Genomic DNA, 15,832 nt, shown 5'->3' with positions numbered 1-15,832 from the left:
GAGCTGGAAGGTGGAAACAGCGCCAGCCGCACCACTGATCACCTGCTTCTCTCTGCTGGTCAATCTGCTCATTGCATGTTCGTTTGTGTTGGGATCAGAGCTGTAGCGTTATATATAGTTCAGCTCACAGGAGGTCTTGTTTTCTACTTGAAAAATTCAACGTTTTTATATCCACAGACGGGAATAAATTCAGTCGGCTATAGGTTTAGCTCAAATCTGCTCTTTTTTTTTGCTTTTTGCTTCATTTGCTAAGAGCGTGAGACTGCTGTAGTAGCAAGTAACGAACAGCACTAAAACTCCAGTTTGCGGTTCTGGCCTTCGTTCTTCATCTTGAAGGAAAACCTGGCCGTGTGACCGCACATACATATACTTTTACATTATGCATTCTTCTAAAAAAAATCACAGGTTTAGATTCAATGTATTTTAAATGTTAATCCAGATGATGGTGCTGCTCCTGCTGCTCTAGCAAGAAAACATTTTATCATTTCACATTTTACTAAAAGTGTTTGAATTTCCTTTACAGTTTATGCATGTTAGAAATCTATGCATCATGTTCCAGTTGAACACTACAAACCACAACTTAAAAACATTTCTCTTGTGTCGCCTGCTCGGCCTCCTTTGCATTTCACTCCTGTCCTTTTGTTTTTCCTCGTTTACTGATCTGTCTGATCTTTGCACTCAGGAAAAATGTTACGACACCAGCTGCGTTGTTTGATTCAAAGCAGAATGAGCTGTTTGCTTCTGCCTTATGTTGTCTTTGTCTCAATGGAGTATGTTGTATGTTCTTTATGAGGATTTGTCATGTAAATTTGTTTTGTGTAGTTTAGGTGCAGCTGCTATTTCAGTTGCAGTACTGATGGTTAGCCGTGATATTATAGATTATTTTTGTTAATCAAGACTCTGTAAAGCCTAAATATAAACATTCCTGCGCAGTTAGCTTGTGAGAATGCTTTTGCTGCTCACGCAAATGCGGTTAAATATCAGCAAGAATAAACTAGCGTACACATGCAGTCAGTCGATGATTGGTGAGAGCATTCTGACAAACTAACTAGCATCTGTAAACCTCACAAGAATCTGTTACTCGATACCCAATTCTCTGTTCAAATGCAAATGCTCCCTATGTGCCTTATGTATAATTTTGATAATGAAAACCAAAGAGGTTTAGGTTGTAAATTCTATTTTGATGAAAAGTCATATGATTGTATATATATGCCTTAATGTTTAAAAAATAAAGTAAAAAAAACCCAAAACATTGTCGTAACTTACCTCATTTAAGTTGCATCAGAATGTAAAAAGGTCAGAAAACAGTGTATAACTTTAATTTTCTTTTATTGTTTAATTATTTACATTGTCCAGTTTCTCTGCCAACAAAAGATGATGCAGATCGACACATTAAATAGAGGAAAACCTCTCTTACAAAAACAATGTTGGCAGTGGAGGAAAGCACGGGTTGTCACCACAAAAATCCTAAAGCTAAACAGACATGACGTTTTAAGGGAAGCACTGCTAACACTTCCTCAATCCCCTCAGAAATGGTTCACAGGGAGAGAATTAGATTGGATACTTTGTGATTAAGCAATGGCGAACGCTGACTTAAAATTCAATTTTCTAAATGCCCTGTGAGAAATATATTAATAAATGCTCCCTGTTTCCCTCTAAATCCATTGTCTGAGATGTTTTTTTGGAGGGGGAAGAGCAAACTTTACATTGAGCGAGAAATCAGCAAAGTGTCTCCATGATATTGAGGAAAATGAGAGGAAATCTGTATCTGCGTCAAAGTACTCAAGGTCAGATATGAACTTAGATACAGCACAGGCTTATAACTAAATGCAGCAACTGTAAGACATCAGTGGTCCACGGGTGAGAGTCAGAGCTCAGACTTCTGGTCATCTGCTAGAATGAATCACATTTACAGACTCAAGTCACAGCAGCAGGTAAAAGTATAAAACAGATGCACTGAAGATACACATCAGGTAAGTTGATATTAAAAGAAAGACAAAGGATGAAAGGAAAATAAGAATGAAAACGTGAGACTGCATGGCTATTTTACATTTGAATCATTGTAACATAAGCTTAAGAGATAAAAGCCTCCCTACATGACCTTCCTTTAGTACAGTGGTGATTGTAACAGTGCAAACAGCTTCCTGCGGCACGCGCTACAAAATAAGACTTAGGAGAAAAAAAACAAAACAGCATTTTACAGACAAAGACAAAAAAGGTGAATTTTTCTTCTAATGCCAAAGCCTTTGGTTGAGCAATAATTCTGACATTCATATGATGGTCACTGACGAAACACTTGCTGTTGCTAATAGCACCATTTAAAAATCAAGCACTGAGGTTGTTCCTGTACGTCATAAAGGCACATTCACAGCTTTGAGATAAAGCACTCTGCTTCTAGTGGTGTACAGTAAGTATTTATCTTCAGAGTAGTTTATTTGCTGTGGGGTTTCCTTAACATCACAAGGGAGGAGCTCTGACTAGTGATGGTTCCTACATTTCTAAAGCACCAATAATTGGATGTTTTGTGGGCTAGAAAAGGATTGATGTCCTTTGTAATGTCTCTCTTCTCACTGGGAGATTGTCCCATCATATGTCCACTGGCTACAACCACTCTTATAATTATCTTCTCATCTCTTTAAAGCTGACTGATCCCTAACTTTGGCTTTAGTTCGTCCTATTAAAAGATGTCCTATCAGTGGCTGGAGTTGGCAGTCGTAGCCCACGAAGAGTTGTTGATCAGGACAAGCAGGTGGAGTATTTAGAAGACAAGCTTTTTGGGAATCTCCCAAGTAAACTCTGCTCGGCCAAAGTGGCCGTAAGAGGCTGTTTGCTGGTAGATTGGTCTCTTCAGGTTCAGTTCCCTGGGGGACAGAGGAAACATATCATCAGAGGGGAGGACAGACAGTAAGTAGGCTCTATCAGAGGAGAGGTTTCACATCCGCAGACAAAAGCATTTACTGAAACATTTAAATCCTTATGATGAAACAAATATCATAATAAATAATATAATCATAGGTTGACAGTTACTTGACAGCCTAATTGCAAATTGCTGAGGAAACTGTAAATGGAGACAAAAACCAAATCTTCATGGGTGACTATTTTAAAGCCCCCAATGTGTACAACTTGAAAATGTCCAACTCTGGTGCCTCCAAGTGGTCGTATCAAAAATGACAAAAGACAGCAGCACATAGACTGCACCAATTTTCACCAGGCTGCATTAATGATCATTTTCTTTATCAAGCAATCTACTGATTGTTTACTTGATCAATCAATTAGTCCATGCAAGTTTAGAAAGATAACCATTACATGCCAAAACCAAAAATAATATCCTTAAATGACGAATCAGTTCTCAAAGCCAATTCATTTTCTTTCCATATTATTATAATATGTCTCACATTAGCTCTATTTCTAAGCCCATGTATGCCATCAGAATTATTCTAAAATCTTTAAAAAATTTAATCAAAGCCGTCTTGTTTTGTTTTACATACGACCAATACAAAGGTTGACTCTGGCGTTTACCTGACAATGACTCCTGGCCGCAGATCAAAGTTCTTGTTGACAATCTTGAGCAGCTCTGTCTCTGATTTCTCAGAGGACCCATAGGTGAACAAGGAGATAGACAGAGGATGGGCCACTCCAATAGCATAAGACACCTGAAGACAGGTAGACAGAGATGTTTTTTTTGTTTTTTTATCTGTGCATATTGCTGCTTCAAACGCTGGTAAATTCTTACTGAAGTCACACAAAACTCACCTGAACCAGAACTCTCCTGCACAGTTTGGCTTTGACCAGAGACTTGGCCACCCAGCGAGCAGCATAGGCAGCCGAGCGGTCGACCTTTGAGAAGTCTTTGCCAGAGAAAGCTCCCCCACCGTGAGCTCCCCAACCTCCATATGTGTCTACAATGATCTTCCTGCCTGTCACACCAGCATCACCCTGGTAAGGAGAATAAATAAAACAGTGATTAGTGAGTTTTTTCTTTTCTTTTTTCAACTATTTGTTTCCAGCTTAAACAAACACAAAGTGTGACAGTCACCTGTGGTCCTCCAATGACGAAGCGACCACTTGGCTGGAGGTGGTAGATGGTCTTGTCATCCAAGTATTTAGCAGGAACCACAGCTTTGATCACCTGATTGAATCAATGCAACATTAACACCAAGGATGCGATTGTTAATTGATGCATGAGTGAGAGCCCAGTTAGGCTTGTTTATGAGCACTACCTTCTCCTTCAGGACCCTCTTTTGGTCCTCCAGAGAGATGCAGTCGTCGTGCTGGACAGAGATCACAATGGTGTGGACTCTCTTGGGGATAACAGCGCCGTTCTTCTGGTCATAATGCACTGTCACCTGTGGGATAGATCAAGTCAAGGTTGGAGTAGTGTTCAAATTCGTTTGTAGGTATACTCAATCTTCAATTTCTTTCACTTTTAATCTAATTTATGTGCCATTCCCCACATAATCATTCAAGTTTTCGGTCACTGTAGAACTCTGACTAACATTTTAGGTCCACATCCTCTACAAAAAGTGGCTTCAATATCTTGAAGATCCGATGATTAATGGAGACTGCTGTTGGTCCATTTTAAAGGAAGTTAAATTTTTATCTGTCTCTGTTTTTTGTCAAATGGGCTACACAAAATATACTGAAATTATCTGCCCCTAACATAGTGGAATGATCGTACTAGAAACCCAGTAACCCTTAAATTTACAGGCCGTTTATTACATAATAATGTCAAGAAAAAGCCAAGAAATAACAAGTAATTGTGTAGTAATGTCAAGAAATAACAGTCTGTTTCATAGTAATGTCAAGAAATATAGCCAATAAATAACGATTGATTGTGGCATTCCCCCAGAAATTCAAAGCATGAAAAGCATGTGTAATCTTTTGCCTTTATGAAAAACATGACATTACTATGAAATTGACCATTAGTAGGCTATTTCTTGACGTTACTACGCAATTACTTGTTGTTTCTTGGTTATTATCACGTAATTAGAAAAAAAGGGTTACCGAAAACCCCATTAAACTGGAGCCATTCTTGTTTCTGCTGTTGAGAAGAGATAATTAATTACTTTGTTAAGTCATTAATACTGTAGTGTCGTATACATATTCAAATGTTTGAACTACTCTCTCTTTTCCCTTTTGTTCACACAAACATGTTACAACTTAAGTGTTAGACATGGGACAAAAGGTTAGGTTAGGTTATCTAGTTAGTAGATTCTTTGTGTGAGTGGCTAACTGCCTCCAAATCAATCACAAGTCTATTATTTCAACACAGACAGCTTTATCTTAAATATTCGCGGTAGCCACCGTTGATCCGATTTTGTCTACTGGCACCAAGAACAAATCTCTTGGAAGACACCCAGATTGGAAACAATAAACTAATTCATCCCCGTGGCCGTGACTGCCGTGGTGTTTCTCTTTGAGTCTCTCCATGTGTTGTAATACAAAACACAGTGTAGCCTCACCTGTGTTTTAGAGTCAGGACGCAGCCAGGGGATGACACCGGTGCGTCTGAGTTCGGCCATCTTTGAGTTGAGTTTGTGGGCTAAGACGATGGTGAGAGGCATGCACTCCTCCGTCTCATCTGTGGCGTAGCCGAACATCAGGCCCTGCAGAGGAGAGACAGAGATTTCTTAGCTTTATTGTTGACTTTTCTAAAAACTAAATTGTAACTTAACTGTAGTGTAGTATATGTTTGCATCTCTGCTTCATTATACTTTTTACTCTGTCACAGTTATATTTGCAATAATCACTCCACAGTTTTAAAAGCATGTTCAATCAAAGAGAGACTAAACCTTTAATCTTTTATTTCAGTAGCTGTTTGAAGCACAAAGGGGTAAAATTATCCCAAGTTTCACAGCCAAGATTAGAGAAAAGTCCAAAAGTAGCTTTGTGGAGCAGAATTTAATTTTTCAAACCTGATTAATCATCTCATGAACCCATCAGATTTGTCTTGTGACTACAATAATCAACTAGTTGGCTTAGCTGAATGACTGTGTATTATGTTACAGTATGTTGTTGTTTAATTAAAATTAGCTCCAACTGCAAGAGATCAACACAAACGCTGTGGATCATGTATAAATAATCAAATATTGCCATACATTTCTCTGCAAAATAAGTACTTTTACATTAGGTACATACAGCTGATAGCGCTTCTGTGCTTTTACTTAGGAGGGAGTATAACTTCTGTGAGAGACCTTTTTTATTTCTTTATTTGAGTGTGTTTGACCTCATCTCTAATAATTAGTGGTGTTTTAATCTACATGATTGAGGTTTTGTTGCACCAAATGTCCCAGATCGTTAATAATTCTTTATTTAAATAACACTTTTCTGTAACACAATAGGTCAAACACTGCAATATGTGTTTTTTGTCACTGTCCTCCAGCGCTCCATCCAACAACAGTGACAACGACATGTTCCACAGTTGCTGCAATAATCGTACCTGGTCTCCTGCTCCGATGTCCTCCTCCTGTCTGTCAACATGGACGCCCTGAGCAATGTCTGGACTCTGCTGCTCCAGAGCCACCAGCACATTACACGTCTTGTAGTCGAAACCTACAGAAGAAAAGCAAATAATTGAAAATCTGACAACACTGCTCACACATAATCTTTAATTGTGTTTCCTATGTTATTTTTTTTTACTGCATCACCTTTGTCGGAGTTGTCGTAGCCGATGTGTTTGATGGCGTCTCTGACCACCTTCTGGTAGTCCACAACGGCCCGGGATGTGATCTCTCCACAGAGCAACACCATGCCCGTCTTACACACCGTCTCTGTTAATATGATCAACACATCACATGTGACACGTCTAATTAAATCTGCGGACGCACGTTTTACTTCTGGACTTCGGCCTGATTTCTGTTATCAGCAAGTTCACGGGGTCACGCTCACAGGCTGTTGTATTGTGACCTCAGAGGTCAGTATTGAAATATGATAAATAACCTCAACAATGCTGATGACTTAAATTCCAGGTGAGATTCGGGCCGGTGGGTCAGTTTGTTTATTCTGTGTCAAAACTCATCCACATGTTGCTCTTTGCCTTACTCTTTTGTTACACATGAAATGATGGAATGAAAAACCTCTCCCTCTCTCCCTCTCTCCCTCTGTGTCTCTCTGTTTCAAACAATGACATTAACTCCTTGAACCCTTGTTTACTCACCGCAGGCCACTTTGGCATCTGGGTCCTGCTTCAGGTGAGCATCCAGGACAGCATCACTGATCTGGTCGCAAATCTTGTCTGTAGATAAGCAAAAGGCATTAAGATAAAGGTTTAAAATCAGAACATAAATGTAAAAATTATGTGATTTGAGTTGTATTGAGATTTATAGGCCTGTTTATTTGAGATTTAAAACACATAAAGAACTGGATTTGATTTGATTTATTTATCTTTACATATTGTTAATTTTGTACAATATTAAAAATAGTTGTTAACTTATAGGGGCCAAGTGTACAAAAATGTCTCTGAAATGTTAAATGGTCATATTTCAAAAAGGGAGAGTGTTGAATTTTAGTGTCATCAGTTAGATTTTAGTGCTGCAGCAGAACAATGCCTCACAAAACACTCCATTCATCTCTCTCCGTCATCCTGCTGAAGCAATGCAACACACGAGTTACATCAGAAACAACATCAACATCTGGTTGCATTGATTCTGCAGCACACAGAAGACGGTGCAAATGGTATAAAATGGTTTATATTTGGCTTACAGCCTGCAGGTGTTGGGGCTACCTATGATTGTGACGGGCCACTATCTGTGGGAACAGCCCAGAACTCAAAGGACGTTATCAAATCCAAATGTGCACACTGTAGCTTTCTGTCAAGGCCACACACCTCTGTTCAAACAGTGCACGGAAATACTTAAAGCCATGAAGTTTATCATGAGAATACTTGGCTTCAAACAGGCTGCAGCGTTATTTAATGCTAAGCAAATACAGGATCCAAAATGTTCAACAAAACAGTGAAATTGTCAGAAGATAGCTACACACAGAGTGACGTGTGGGAAAATTATTGTTATTGTTAATTGTACAGTTATAAAGTTAAAGGAACAAAAACGTTGATTTACCATTTTCAAGAGAATTAAGCCTTCTCCTTTTCGTCAGAGCATTTTTGGGATTCATATTAAAATAGGCATTTTAGATCATGGCTATCACATGGGCTTGTGTTTATTTTTACTGATAGGTCTTTCTTTTATTTTTTTGTATATTACCTCTTTTGTGTTTCAGTAATATATAGGAAATAGAGCAAAATGTCCAAAATGTCCTTTTGCCACATTTTCTTTTAAAATGTATAAACATTTGTTAAATTTTTCAACTTTTCTGCTGCTGTGTTTTTACATAACCGTTGTGACGTTCTGTGAAGCTGCACCACTGGTTGACTCCAATTGATTATCGATTCAGCACAGGGGACTTTGTAAGGTTACATATTTGTGAAAGATTACAACACATTGACAGGAGGCGGTGGTGGCTGGGTGGGTGTGGGTGGGTGGGTGGGTGAGTGGGTGGGTCTAAAGGTAGCAGGTAGAGGGTAGTGTATGTTTAAACTTTCATTATTAGGGATTAAGTTTAAATTAAACCAGCTCATTCAGGTGTGTGCAGAACATCTCTACTGCAAGTCCCATTATGCAAGCATTAAAATTGGTCAATTTATATTTTAAATGTTTATATATTGCTTCTAAATGCTAAATGGCAGTCATAAAGTTCAGTGCTGCCAGCTTGATAGTGTTAATTTTTGAATTTTAGTGAGAAGCTACATCAAAGACTATAAACCAGAGCTAATCTCTTCTGAACTCTCATTACTCCTCTCAGAGAACTGGCAACCCAGAGAAGCTGTGAAAGGTTAATTAACTTTGGATAGATTTTTTTGTGATTGATGCATCGGTGATGATCCTAGTCCATGTCCCTCTCTGTTTTGTTGGTCCTTTTTTTCCTCAACCTGCAACCTAACACCAGCCTGTCACACACACACACACACTCACCTCCTGCCGCCCATAAGTGAGAGTGAGAGTGAGGGGCAGTAAGCACATGTTGCTGTGAATGGAATACCAACCATGCTTGGAGGGTAAATATGCAGCACTGTGGAGTTATTTTGGACATATAGCTCTACTGGTGTAGAGCCGATTCATATGCACAACAATGTTTCAGCCAAACCACATTCATTGTTAAATCTATTCTCCTGTCCATAGGTGAGGGTTAGGGTTAGGGTTAGATTTTAAAATTGTATGTTTTGGCATCATGTTTATGACATATTTTGAATTTGTCTTGTAATACAACCTCATTTAGTGCCACCTGAAGTCCACAAACAGGTAGCTAAAGTCGATTGAAGACTCACCTGGATGTCCCTCTCCTACGGACTCCGACGTGAACATGAAAGAGCCATCGTCCAGATGATCACTCATTTTTTCTAAAGGACCAGGTACTCAGCGTAACTCAGCACACACAGGGAGAAAAGGTTCCTCAGTTCCCACCAACAAGCAGTCCAGAGAGCTCTGAAAGCTGCTTTATATTCCTGCTGGTTCTCTTTAAGAAAGAAATGAAGAAAGGGGGGCAAACAGCCCTGCAGCCAATACAAAGTCTATCCTACAAAACTCCACGTCTGTGTCCACATGGTCCAATATATATGGCTAAGAGAACACACGCACGCACTCACACACACGCATACACACTGTCACTCTCACACACACACACACACATACACATATGTCATGTGAATCCATGGGACAGTCCATTTCAGGGGGGTGGGTGATGGGAGGGCATTTCAGCTCATGGAAACTACTTGTTAACCCCTCGTGTACAGTGTGATGCTGCAGTGAGTGTTTACAGACACGAACTCTGCTTTGACAACACTACTTTAGGGTGTGATGCTTCTTGGGTGGGAGTGGGAACATCTTAAACAGCAGGAGGGGAACCCCCCACCCCCCACTCCGCATCACACCGGTGGGACAGCTCTGTCTGCTGGGACTTGGCCAGGTTGGGGCAACCTATGGGCAGAGGGAGAGAGAAAAAAGTGGTTGTTGTGAACTGCTAAAATGATGCAATTGCTGGTTCTCCTGTTTACGCCATGCACTGAGTAGCTAGTTTGTTCAACAGTGTGACATGTGCACAAAGCACATGCGCTAGAGAGGAAACAAAACAATGACATGCATGTGAAATATGAAGTGCTGCAACAATTTGTTGAAATGAATGAAAATGAACAGGAACCAAACATTTGATCGTTAATTTTCTGATTATCTTATGGCGAGAAATCCTAAGTAAGTGCACCCAGTCAATAAGCTAGTATTGTGTAAGATCAAACGAAGGAACTCAAAGTAATCTGAGTCTAATATTTGTGTGAATGTGAATGTGAAATCCTTACATGCAAAGAAATCAACTGTAACTTCAAAATAAATGCAGTGGTAGTGATAGTTTCCATGTCACATCAGGCAATATCAGGCAGTAGACATTTAAAGTAGCATAAAAGTATAAAAAGTATTCCAAATCTGTGCTTCAGTACAGCACTATGTAATGAGTTACTTTCCATTACTGCCGGTAACCGGTAATTCAGTTTAGAACAGACAGTCACCTGTTGTCTAAATGCTCTTTTCCATCCAAGTGTCTGCCTCAGGCTGTTGTCTCTGTGCACAACTGCAGAAAATCTTGAGCCATTTGCTGAGAGTAGATCAAATAATGAAGATGTATCTCTCAGATATCTGGTGGCCCTTCAGGTGATTCACTGTGCCTGTCCTTTTTGCAGAAAACCAGGGACTGTGCAAGTGATGCTCACGGGCGCACGCACACACACAAACACACACACTGTGTGTGCATGCACAGACATACACCTGGAGTAACAATGGGACTGTCAACCACACAGACACTGACTCTGTACCTTTTCATTTGGTGTACAGGCTCTGCAGACAGACAGAGATAAACAAATCTCTCTTTATTGTAGTTTAAACAGTGCAGAGGAACAAACCCTTTCTGTCCGTCTCTCTCTTTCTCTCTCTCTCTCTCTCTCTCTCTCTCTCTCTCTCTCTCTCTCTCTCATCTGGCTCTAATTTCAGTTGGTGTTGAGTTGGCCTCGTGAAATGAGAGGAGAATTTTAACTAGCTATCTGTAGTGAATAAAATACCACTCTTCCTGACTACTTTAAGGCTAATTTAAAGCAGACTTGACCAGAAAACCAAAAAAGTACCATCTACATTAAACATAGAGCCTCAATAAGCAGGGAATATACAACCTCTTTTTTCTTCCCAATTTTATGGAAAGTCTGAAATGGCTACGTACCAACTCATTCAGACGGTTCAAAAAAGCACAGAGGGCCTGCAGGTTGATGCAGCTGCAGCATGTGCATTGTCGACCTGAAGTAGATAGAGCTTGTATTGTTATGCAACATTATGAAGTACAAATTTAGTAGCAGATTTAGTGTCGGTGTTGTTTGGAGGAATGGGTGAGAATTACAAACAGCTGTGTTAACATAAAGATAAAATACAAGCCAGCAGATCTAACCTGCAGGGGCAGGAGCTGCATGCTGGGAGTCGTATTAAAGCTGTGATATAAATGGTTTACTAAAGCTAATGGATAAAGAGTTCAAACAGGTAACATAAGCATTGCAACTGGTATCTAAAAGGAATCGTAAAAAGCTCTGGTATAGTGGTAGGCTATGGATGCAAATTTGACCAAATCTAAACAGCACAAAAAATCCTGCAATATTTTGATTTGCGGCAGAGCTGATGCCTGCAGGGGGCAGAGACACTTAAATGAAACCAACACAAACTAGATTAAACCAAAGAAGGCATGAACGTCCTGCTCGATGCCGAACAGAACAAAGAGCCAGTCTGACGGCACAGCGAGCGACCTCTGGATGATACACCTCTGTTTGTTTTGGCCTGGCAGGAGTCTGTGTGTCAGGATGAAAACACAGCAAACCATCTGACGAAGAGAGAGACCGACTTCTCTCCGACTCTGTGTGGGTTGCCTCTAAACACCTGTTAATGACTGACCAGGAAAAGGGATTTTTTCAACACTAACAAGCTGGTTCTGGTTATGTTGTCAGATAACGGCTGTTAGTTTGACGTGTCAACATGAAGGGAGTGAATGTGTGCTGGGGACTGATTGGATCTTAAATCGACTGGAAATAATAATAAAAATATGACGTAGATTGGACATACATGTAGGAAAATACTAATAATCCACATATTATCATAAAAGTGTAACATGTTGACTTCTACCTTATCGGTGCTCTACATGAGATTAACACAGTGAAGGGTCTTAAGGTCCTCTGACCTCTGTGTGCACAAGTTATCACACATATGGAGGTCAGACCATCAGGAAAAACAATGCAATCATGAACAAGGTCATTGGTATCGCCAATGAGTAGTCCGTATGACCGAGTATTAATGAATGTCACTTCCTTTTGTTCTGTATTTGACTACATCAGTGTAGTGACTGTGACAATTATTCATTTGTTCTGATTTGTAGAGCAAATCTGCCACATGGTTTTCTTCCTCTTTAGCTGTACCTGAATGAAAATTAAACTAGCAGGGCACAGACTTCTGCCAAGACCAATGATGTCTTGATGTCAATGATGTTTTTTTCCATGATAAACTATCATACTGCATGTTCCTCCAAGGCCCGTGTTTTATTGGGTGCCAATTGTTTCTGTACTAACAATACTTTTTGCATACTCCTGCTGATAAGCAAGCTCTTGCTCACAGGGTATCTATCAGACAGGGTTTATTTTCCACCAATTTTTAAATTTCAGCTGTGTTTTGTTTGAACTATTTTGTGGCTCCGAAACCCAAATTTGATCCACATCAAGTGTTTTTTGATTGTCTGTCTTTAAATTATCTTAACTGTACACATAAAGAGATTTTTTGAATAAACTGACTCAGATGAAGAGTTACTTGCAATTACAACAGATGTGCAGTTAGATCCATATTGACAAGCTTGAAACTCAAGACAGAGTTGCGCTAACTACTACTACTAAAATTCACAGAATTATTCTATGTAATTCTGTGAATGGATTATTGAGTTTAGTAGGTCAGGGTGAAGAAGTGGATTTTATGAAACCTTCCGGGGAAACACCATTGATAAAGTTAAAAGTTAAAATCCCTCTAAGACTTAGGCCCAGATGAAGAGTAAAATGGTAGCACAGGAAAGTTGTTATTTTAAGTGGTTCATGTTATGCAAGCAGTACAGTTAGAATAAGTAAAAAGAAATCCTCCTACAGAGAGTCTGACAGTAGACATCATCATATAGAAAAATAACAAATAACAATCACAAATGTGGCCTCATGACAGTGTCTCCTCCTTCTGTCTGATTGGCCACACGAAATGTGTGTCACATTGACCCTCATTGCTTGTCAGGTTAAAAGCTGGGGTCAGGGTTTTGGGGTCACTTTAAGGTTTGAGAAGTCAGTCAGACTCAAACTCGACAGAACAGGATGAGATAAATGAACCCTGGCACCCTCAGGGGCTGTTAACACCTGTTTGTCTTTCCCTCGGGTTCAGGGACACACAGTTTACGTCGGCAGCTCGTCCCTTCTCGTGCGGTTGCCAGCCAGTTTCATCTGGATGGCGGTCAGAGCAGGCAGAATAAGTTGGATCTCGCCAGTTGTGAGCTTTTATTGCATTGGTTGAGAGATTTGCGGAGCGTGTAAAGCTTGTTATGTAAGGATATACACATCAATAAAGAGGAGATAGTGAACACAGACAACAGAATTGGGGCATTTTTATCTATTATCAGTGTTATTGTTCTGTGTTGTCACAAGCTTTTACAACCTTGGTGTTCAGGGTGAATTCTTACTGTGCTCATGTTTTTTTTGTTTTTTTTGCTTCAAAGCTGATCACAGGTGGGATTTTGGTTTTATTGGTTTTATGTACAATAAATTCAAGTTTTTCAAACAAAGTCTATCTCTGTCATCAAACAGCTGTGCAAGAGCAGGTCTCTTGTTTCAAATGAAGTCAGACAGTAATTGCTATGGTGCTCCCTGTCCTTCTTTTACCACTGCCCACTTTGCCCTCTGATTGGCCATCACTCGCCCACTAAGAGTTTGACATATCCACCAATACTGGTGTTTGAGAGCACTACACAGGAGGTGGGGTGCAAATCATCATCTGTGATTGGCTGCTGGTCCCACACACTCCCCACCAGAGGATCACTGGGCCAAGATTTGTGTGTATGTTTGCATTGTGTGTATACGCATGCATGCCAGTGTGTTATGAAAGAAATAGGTAAAAAAAAAAACAGCCTTACCGAGTCAAGGCCGAACCTCACTTGAGCCTCACAAAGCTTCACTTTATTGTGAAATTTAGGGGGAGAAAAACGATTCAATAGCAATCTATTGCACTTCATAGTAGATGACCAGGCTGGCAACAACAAAACCGAGCATCCCGGCAGGCTCCACCACACACACACAAAAACACACAGCCCTGCATATGGCTAAGCAGAACAGCCAGAGGGAGTGCAGCAGCTGGGCTTGTGGACGGTCATCCTATCCCATCTCTATTCCAGCCCATTTTGGACCCTCAGCACATTCCTGTGTGAAGCTGCCACCAATGAGTGAAATATTACCACAACACAATTCTAGCAACTCACTTTCATCATGTGTATCACACACACACACACACACAAGAAAACATGTTTCTGTGACTGTCAGTAACGCCTTGTAGAAAAGGGTTAATGGAAAACAATGAAAATCTGACAAGGAGTCAGAGAGAGACAGAGAGAGAGAGAGAGAGAGAGAGTGTCTGTGTGTGTGTGTGTGTGTGTGTGTGCGCGCGCGTGCATGCATGTGCACACCTTCACACGCTCTTCAACGCACCTTGAATCCCCTTTACTCTGCACTCAGTTGGACTCAGTCAGTTATCAGTGTTTCTTCCAATAAAGCAGCTATCTCTCCTGGTGACAGCTGTAAAAAAAAATGGAGACAGGATATTTTTGAAGACAGACTTTATCTATAAATAGACATGTAACCCTGAAAAAAAATCAGTCTTCTTAGACTATGGATCAAGCGCAGAGCGCTTTTTTTTTGAGAGACCGAAATAAAAGTTGTTTTCATATCAAGACAACCTTATTTGCGTAACCAGGGTTTGACAAAGCATTACAACCAACATTCAGTGTAATACAGTCCAACAACATCACTATTAAGATTTTCAGTGTTCATTTTTTTTTTCTCTCTCTGACAGTCTGAAGACTTTTGGGCTGTCACATTGCTCAGTGTAGCAGAGTTTAATGCTGACAAGTCCTTTCATCACTGAGCACTCTGCTAATGGTTTGGTTTACAAGTCCTAGTGACAGTAATGTGGTATTAGTCATATTATGTACTAACAGAAAATTATCTATTGAATGAATGAATAATTTCCACTGGGTTCCAGCTTCTTAGATGTGAGGATATGTCACAGTGAAGTGAATATATTTGGGTTTTAGACTGGGCAAGTAACCTTGGTTTCAGAAAAATTATAATGGCCACTACATATGACATATTATTGTATGGATAGACTACACACTGAGGTCTGTCTGAATGCTCCCTCCCCAGCCATGGACCTCACTGCACGTCACCGTACAGCACAGACTTGAGGTTATAATGTTATAAGATGGGATGCTCAGTGGACGAGCGGTTATAACACGTCCCATGTTGGTATGCCTGACCCACTGATCGCTAGTTCGACCCATGACCAAGATGATCCTTATAGCTTTTTTATTTTTACCATGTATGAAATTAGCCCAGAGCACTGAGAATGTAACTGTTATGTGAGAAAATGCAAAACCATGATGCTAAGAAGTGCTAACAACACAACTTAGTACTTCTATAAACAAACTGAAACTTCATTTAATTTAATATCGTTTGTATTTAGCACTCAAT

The 15,832-nt window shown here is 40.0% G+C and overlaps 1 protein-coding gene across 1 annotated transcript; it reads right to left on the bottom strand.

Annotated features, from left to right (window-relative positions):
- Window positions 1–1,312: 1,312 nt before the first annotated feature.
- mat1a (methionine adenosyltransferase 1A) lies at window positions 1,313–9,393 on the bottom strand. The gene is made up of 10 exons (XM_085800025.1): window positions 9,323–9,393; window positions 7,157–7,234; window positions 6,648–6,770; window positions 6,440–6,552; window positions 5,463–5,606; window positions 4,221–4,346; window positions 4,037–4,129; window positions 3,754–3,936; window positions 3,520–3,653; window positions 1,313–2,861 (listed from the first exon to the last, which is right to left on the bottom strand). The coding sequence occupies exons 1-10, from the start codon at window positions 9,387–9,389 to the stop codon at window positions 2,759–2,761; spliced, it is 1,164 nt and encodes a 387-aa protein (XP_085656151.1). The 5' UTR covers window positions 9,390–9,393; the 3' UTR covers window positions 1,313–2,758.
- Between the last annotated feature and the right edge of the window lie 6,439 nt (window positions 9,394–15,832).

Source organism: Trachurus japonicus, chromosome 15 (genome assembly GCF_045865225.1).
Source record: "Trachurus japonicus isolate A0001 chromosome 15, Traja_1.0".
Lineage (NCBI taxonomy): Eukaryota > Metazoa > Chordata > Actinopteri > Carangiformes > Carangidae > Trachurus > Trachurus japonicus.
The sequence above is the reverse complement of the archived record's forward strand: the minus strand, read 5'-3'. Positions and strand labels throughout refer to the sequence as shown.

Bases quoted from the DNA above. Each gene is read 5' to 3' on its own strand.
- mat1a (XM_085800025.1), bottom strand. From the start codon at position 9,389: ATGAGTGATCATCTGGACGATGGCTCTTTCATGTTCACGTCGGAGTCC. The intron at 3,654-3,753 runs GTGAGTTTTGTG...ACCTGTCTTCAG, and splicing joins GCAGGAGAGTTCTGGTTCAG to GTGTCTTATGCTATTGGAGT. The intron at 2,862-3,519 runs GTAAACGCCAGA...TCTGTCCCCCAG, and splicing joins CGGCCAGGAGTCATTGTCAG to GGAACTGAACCTGAAGAGAC.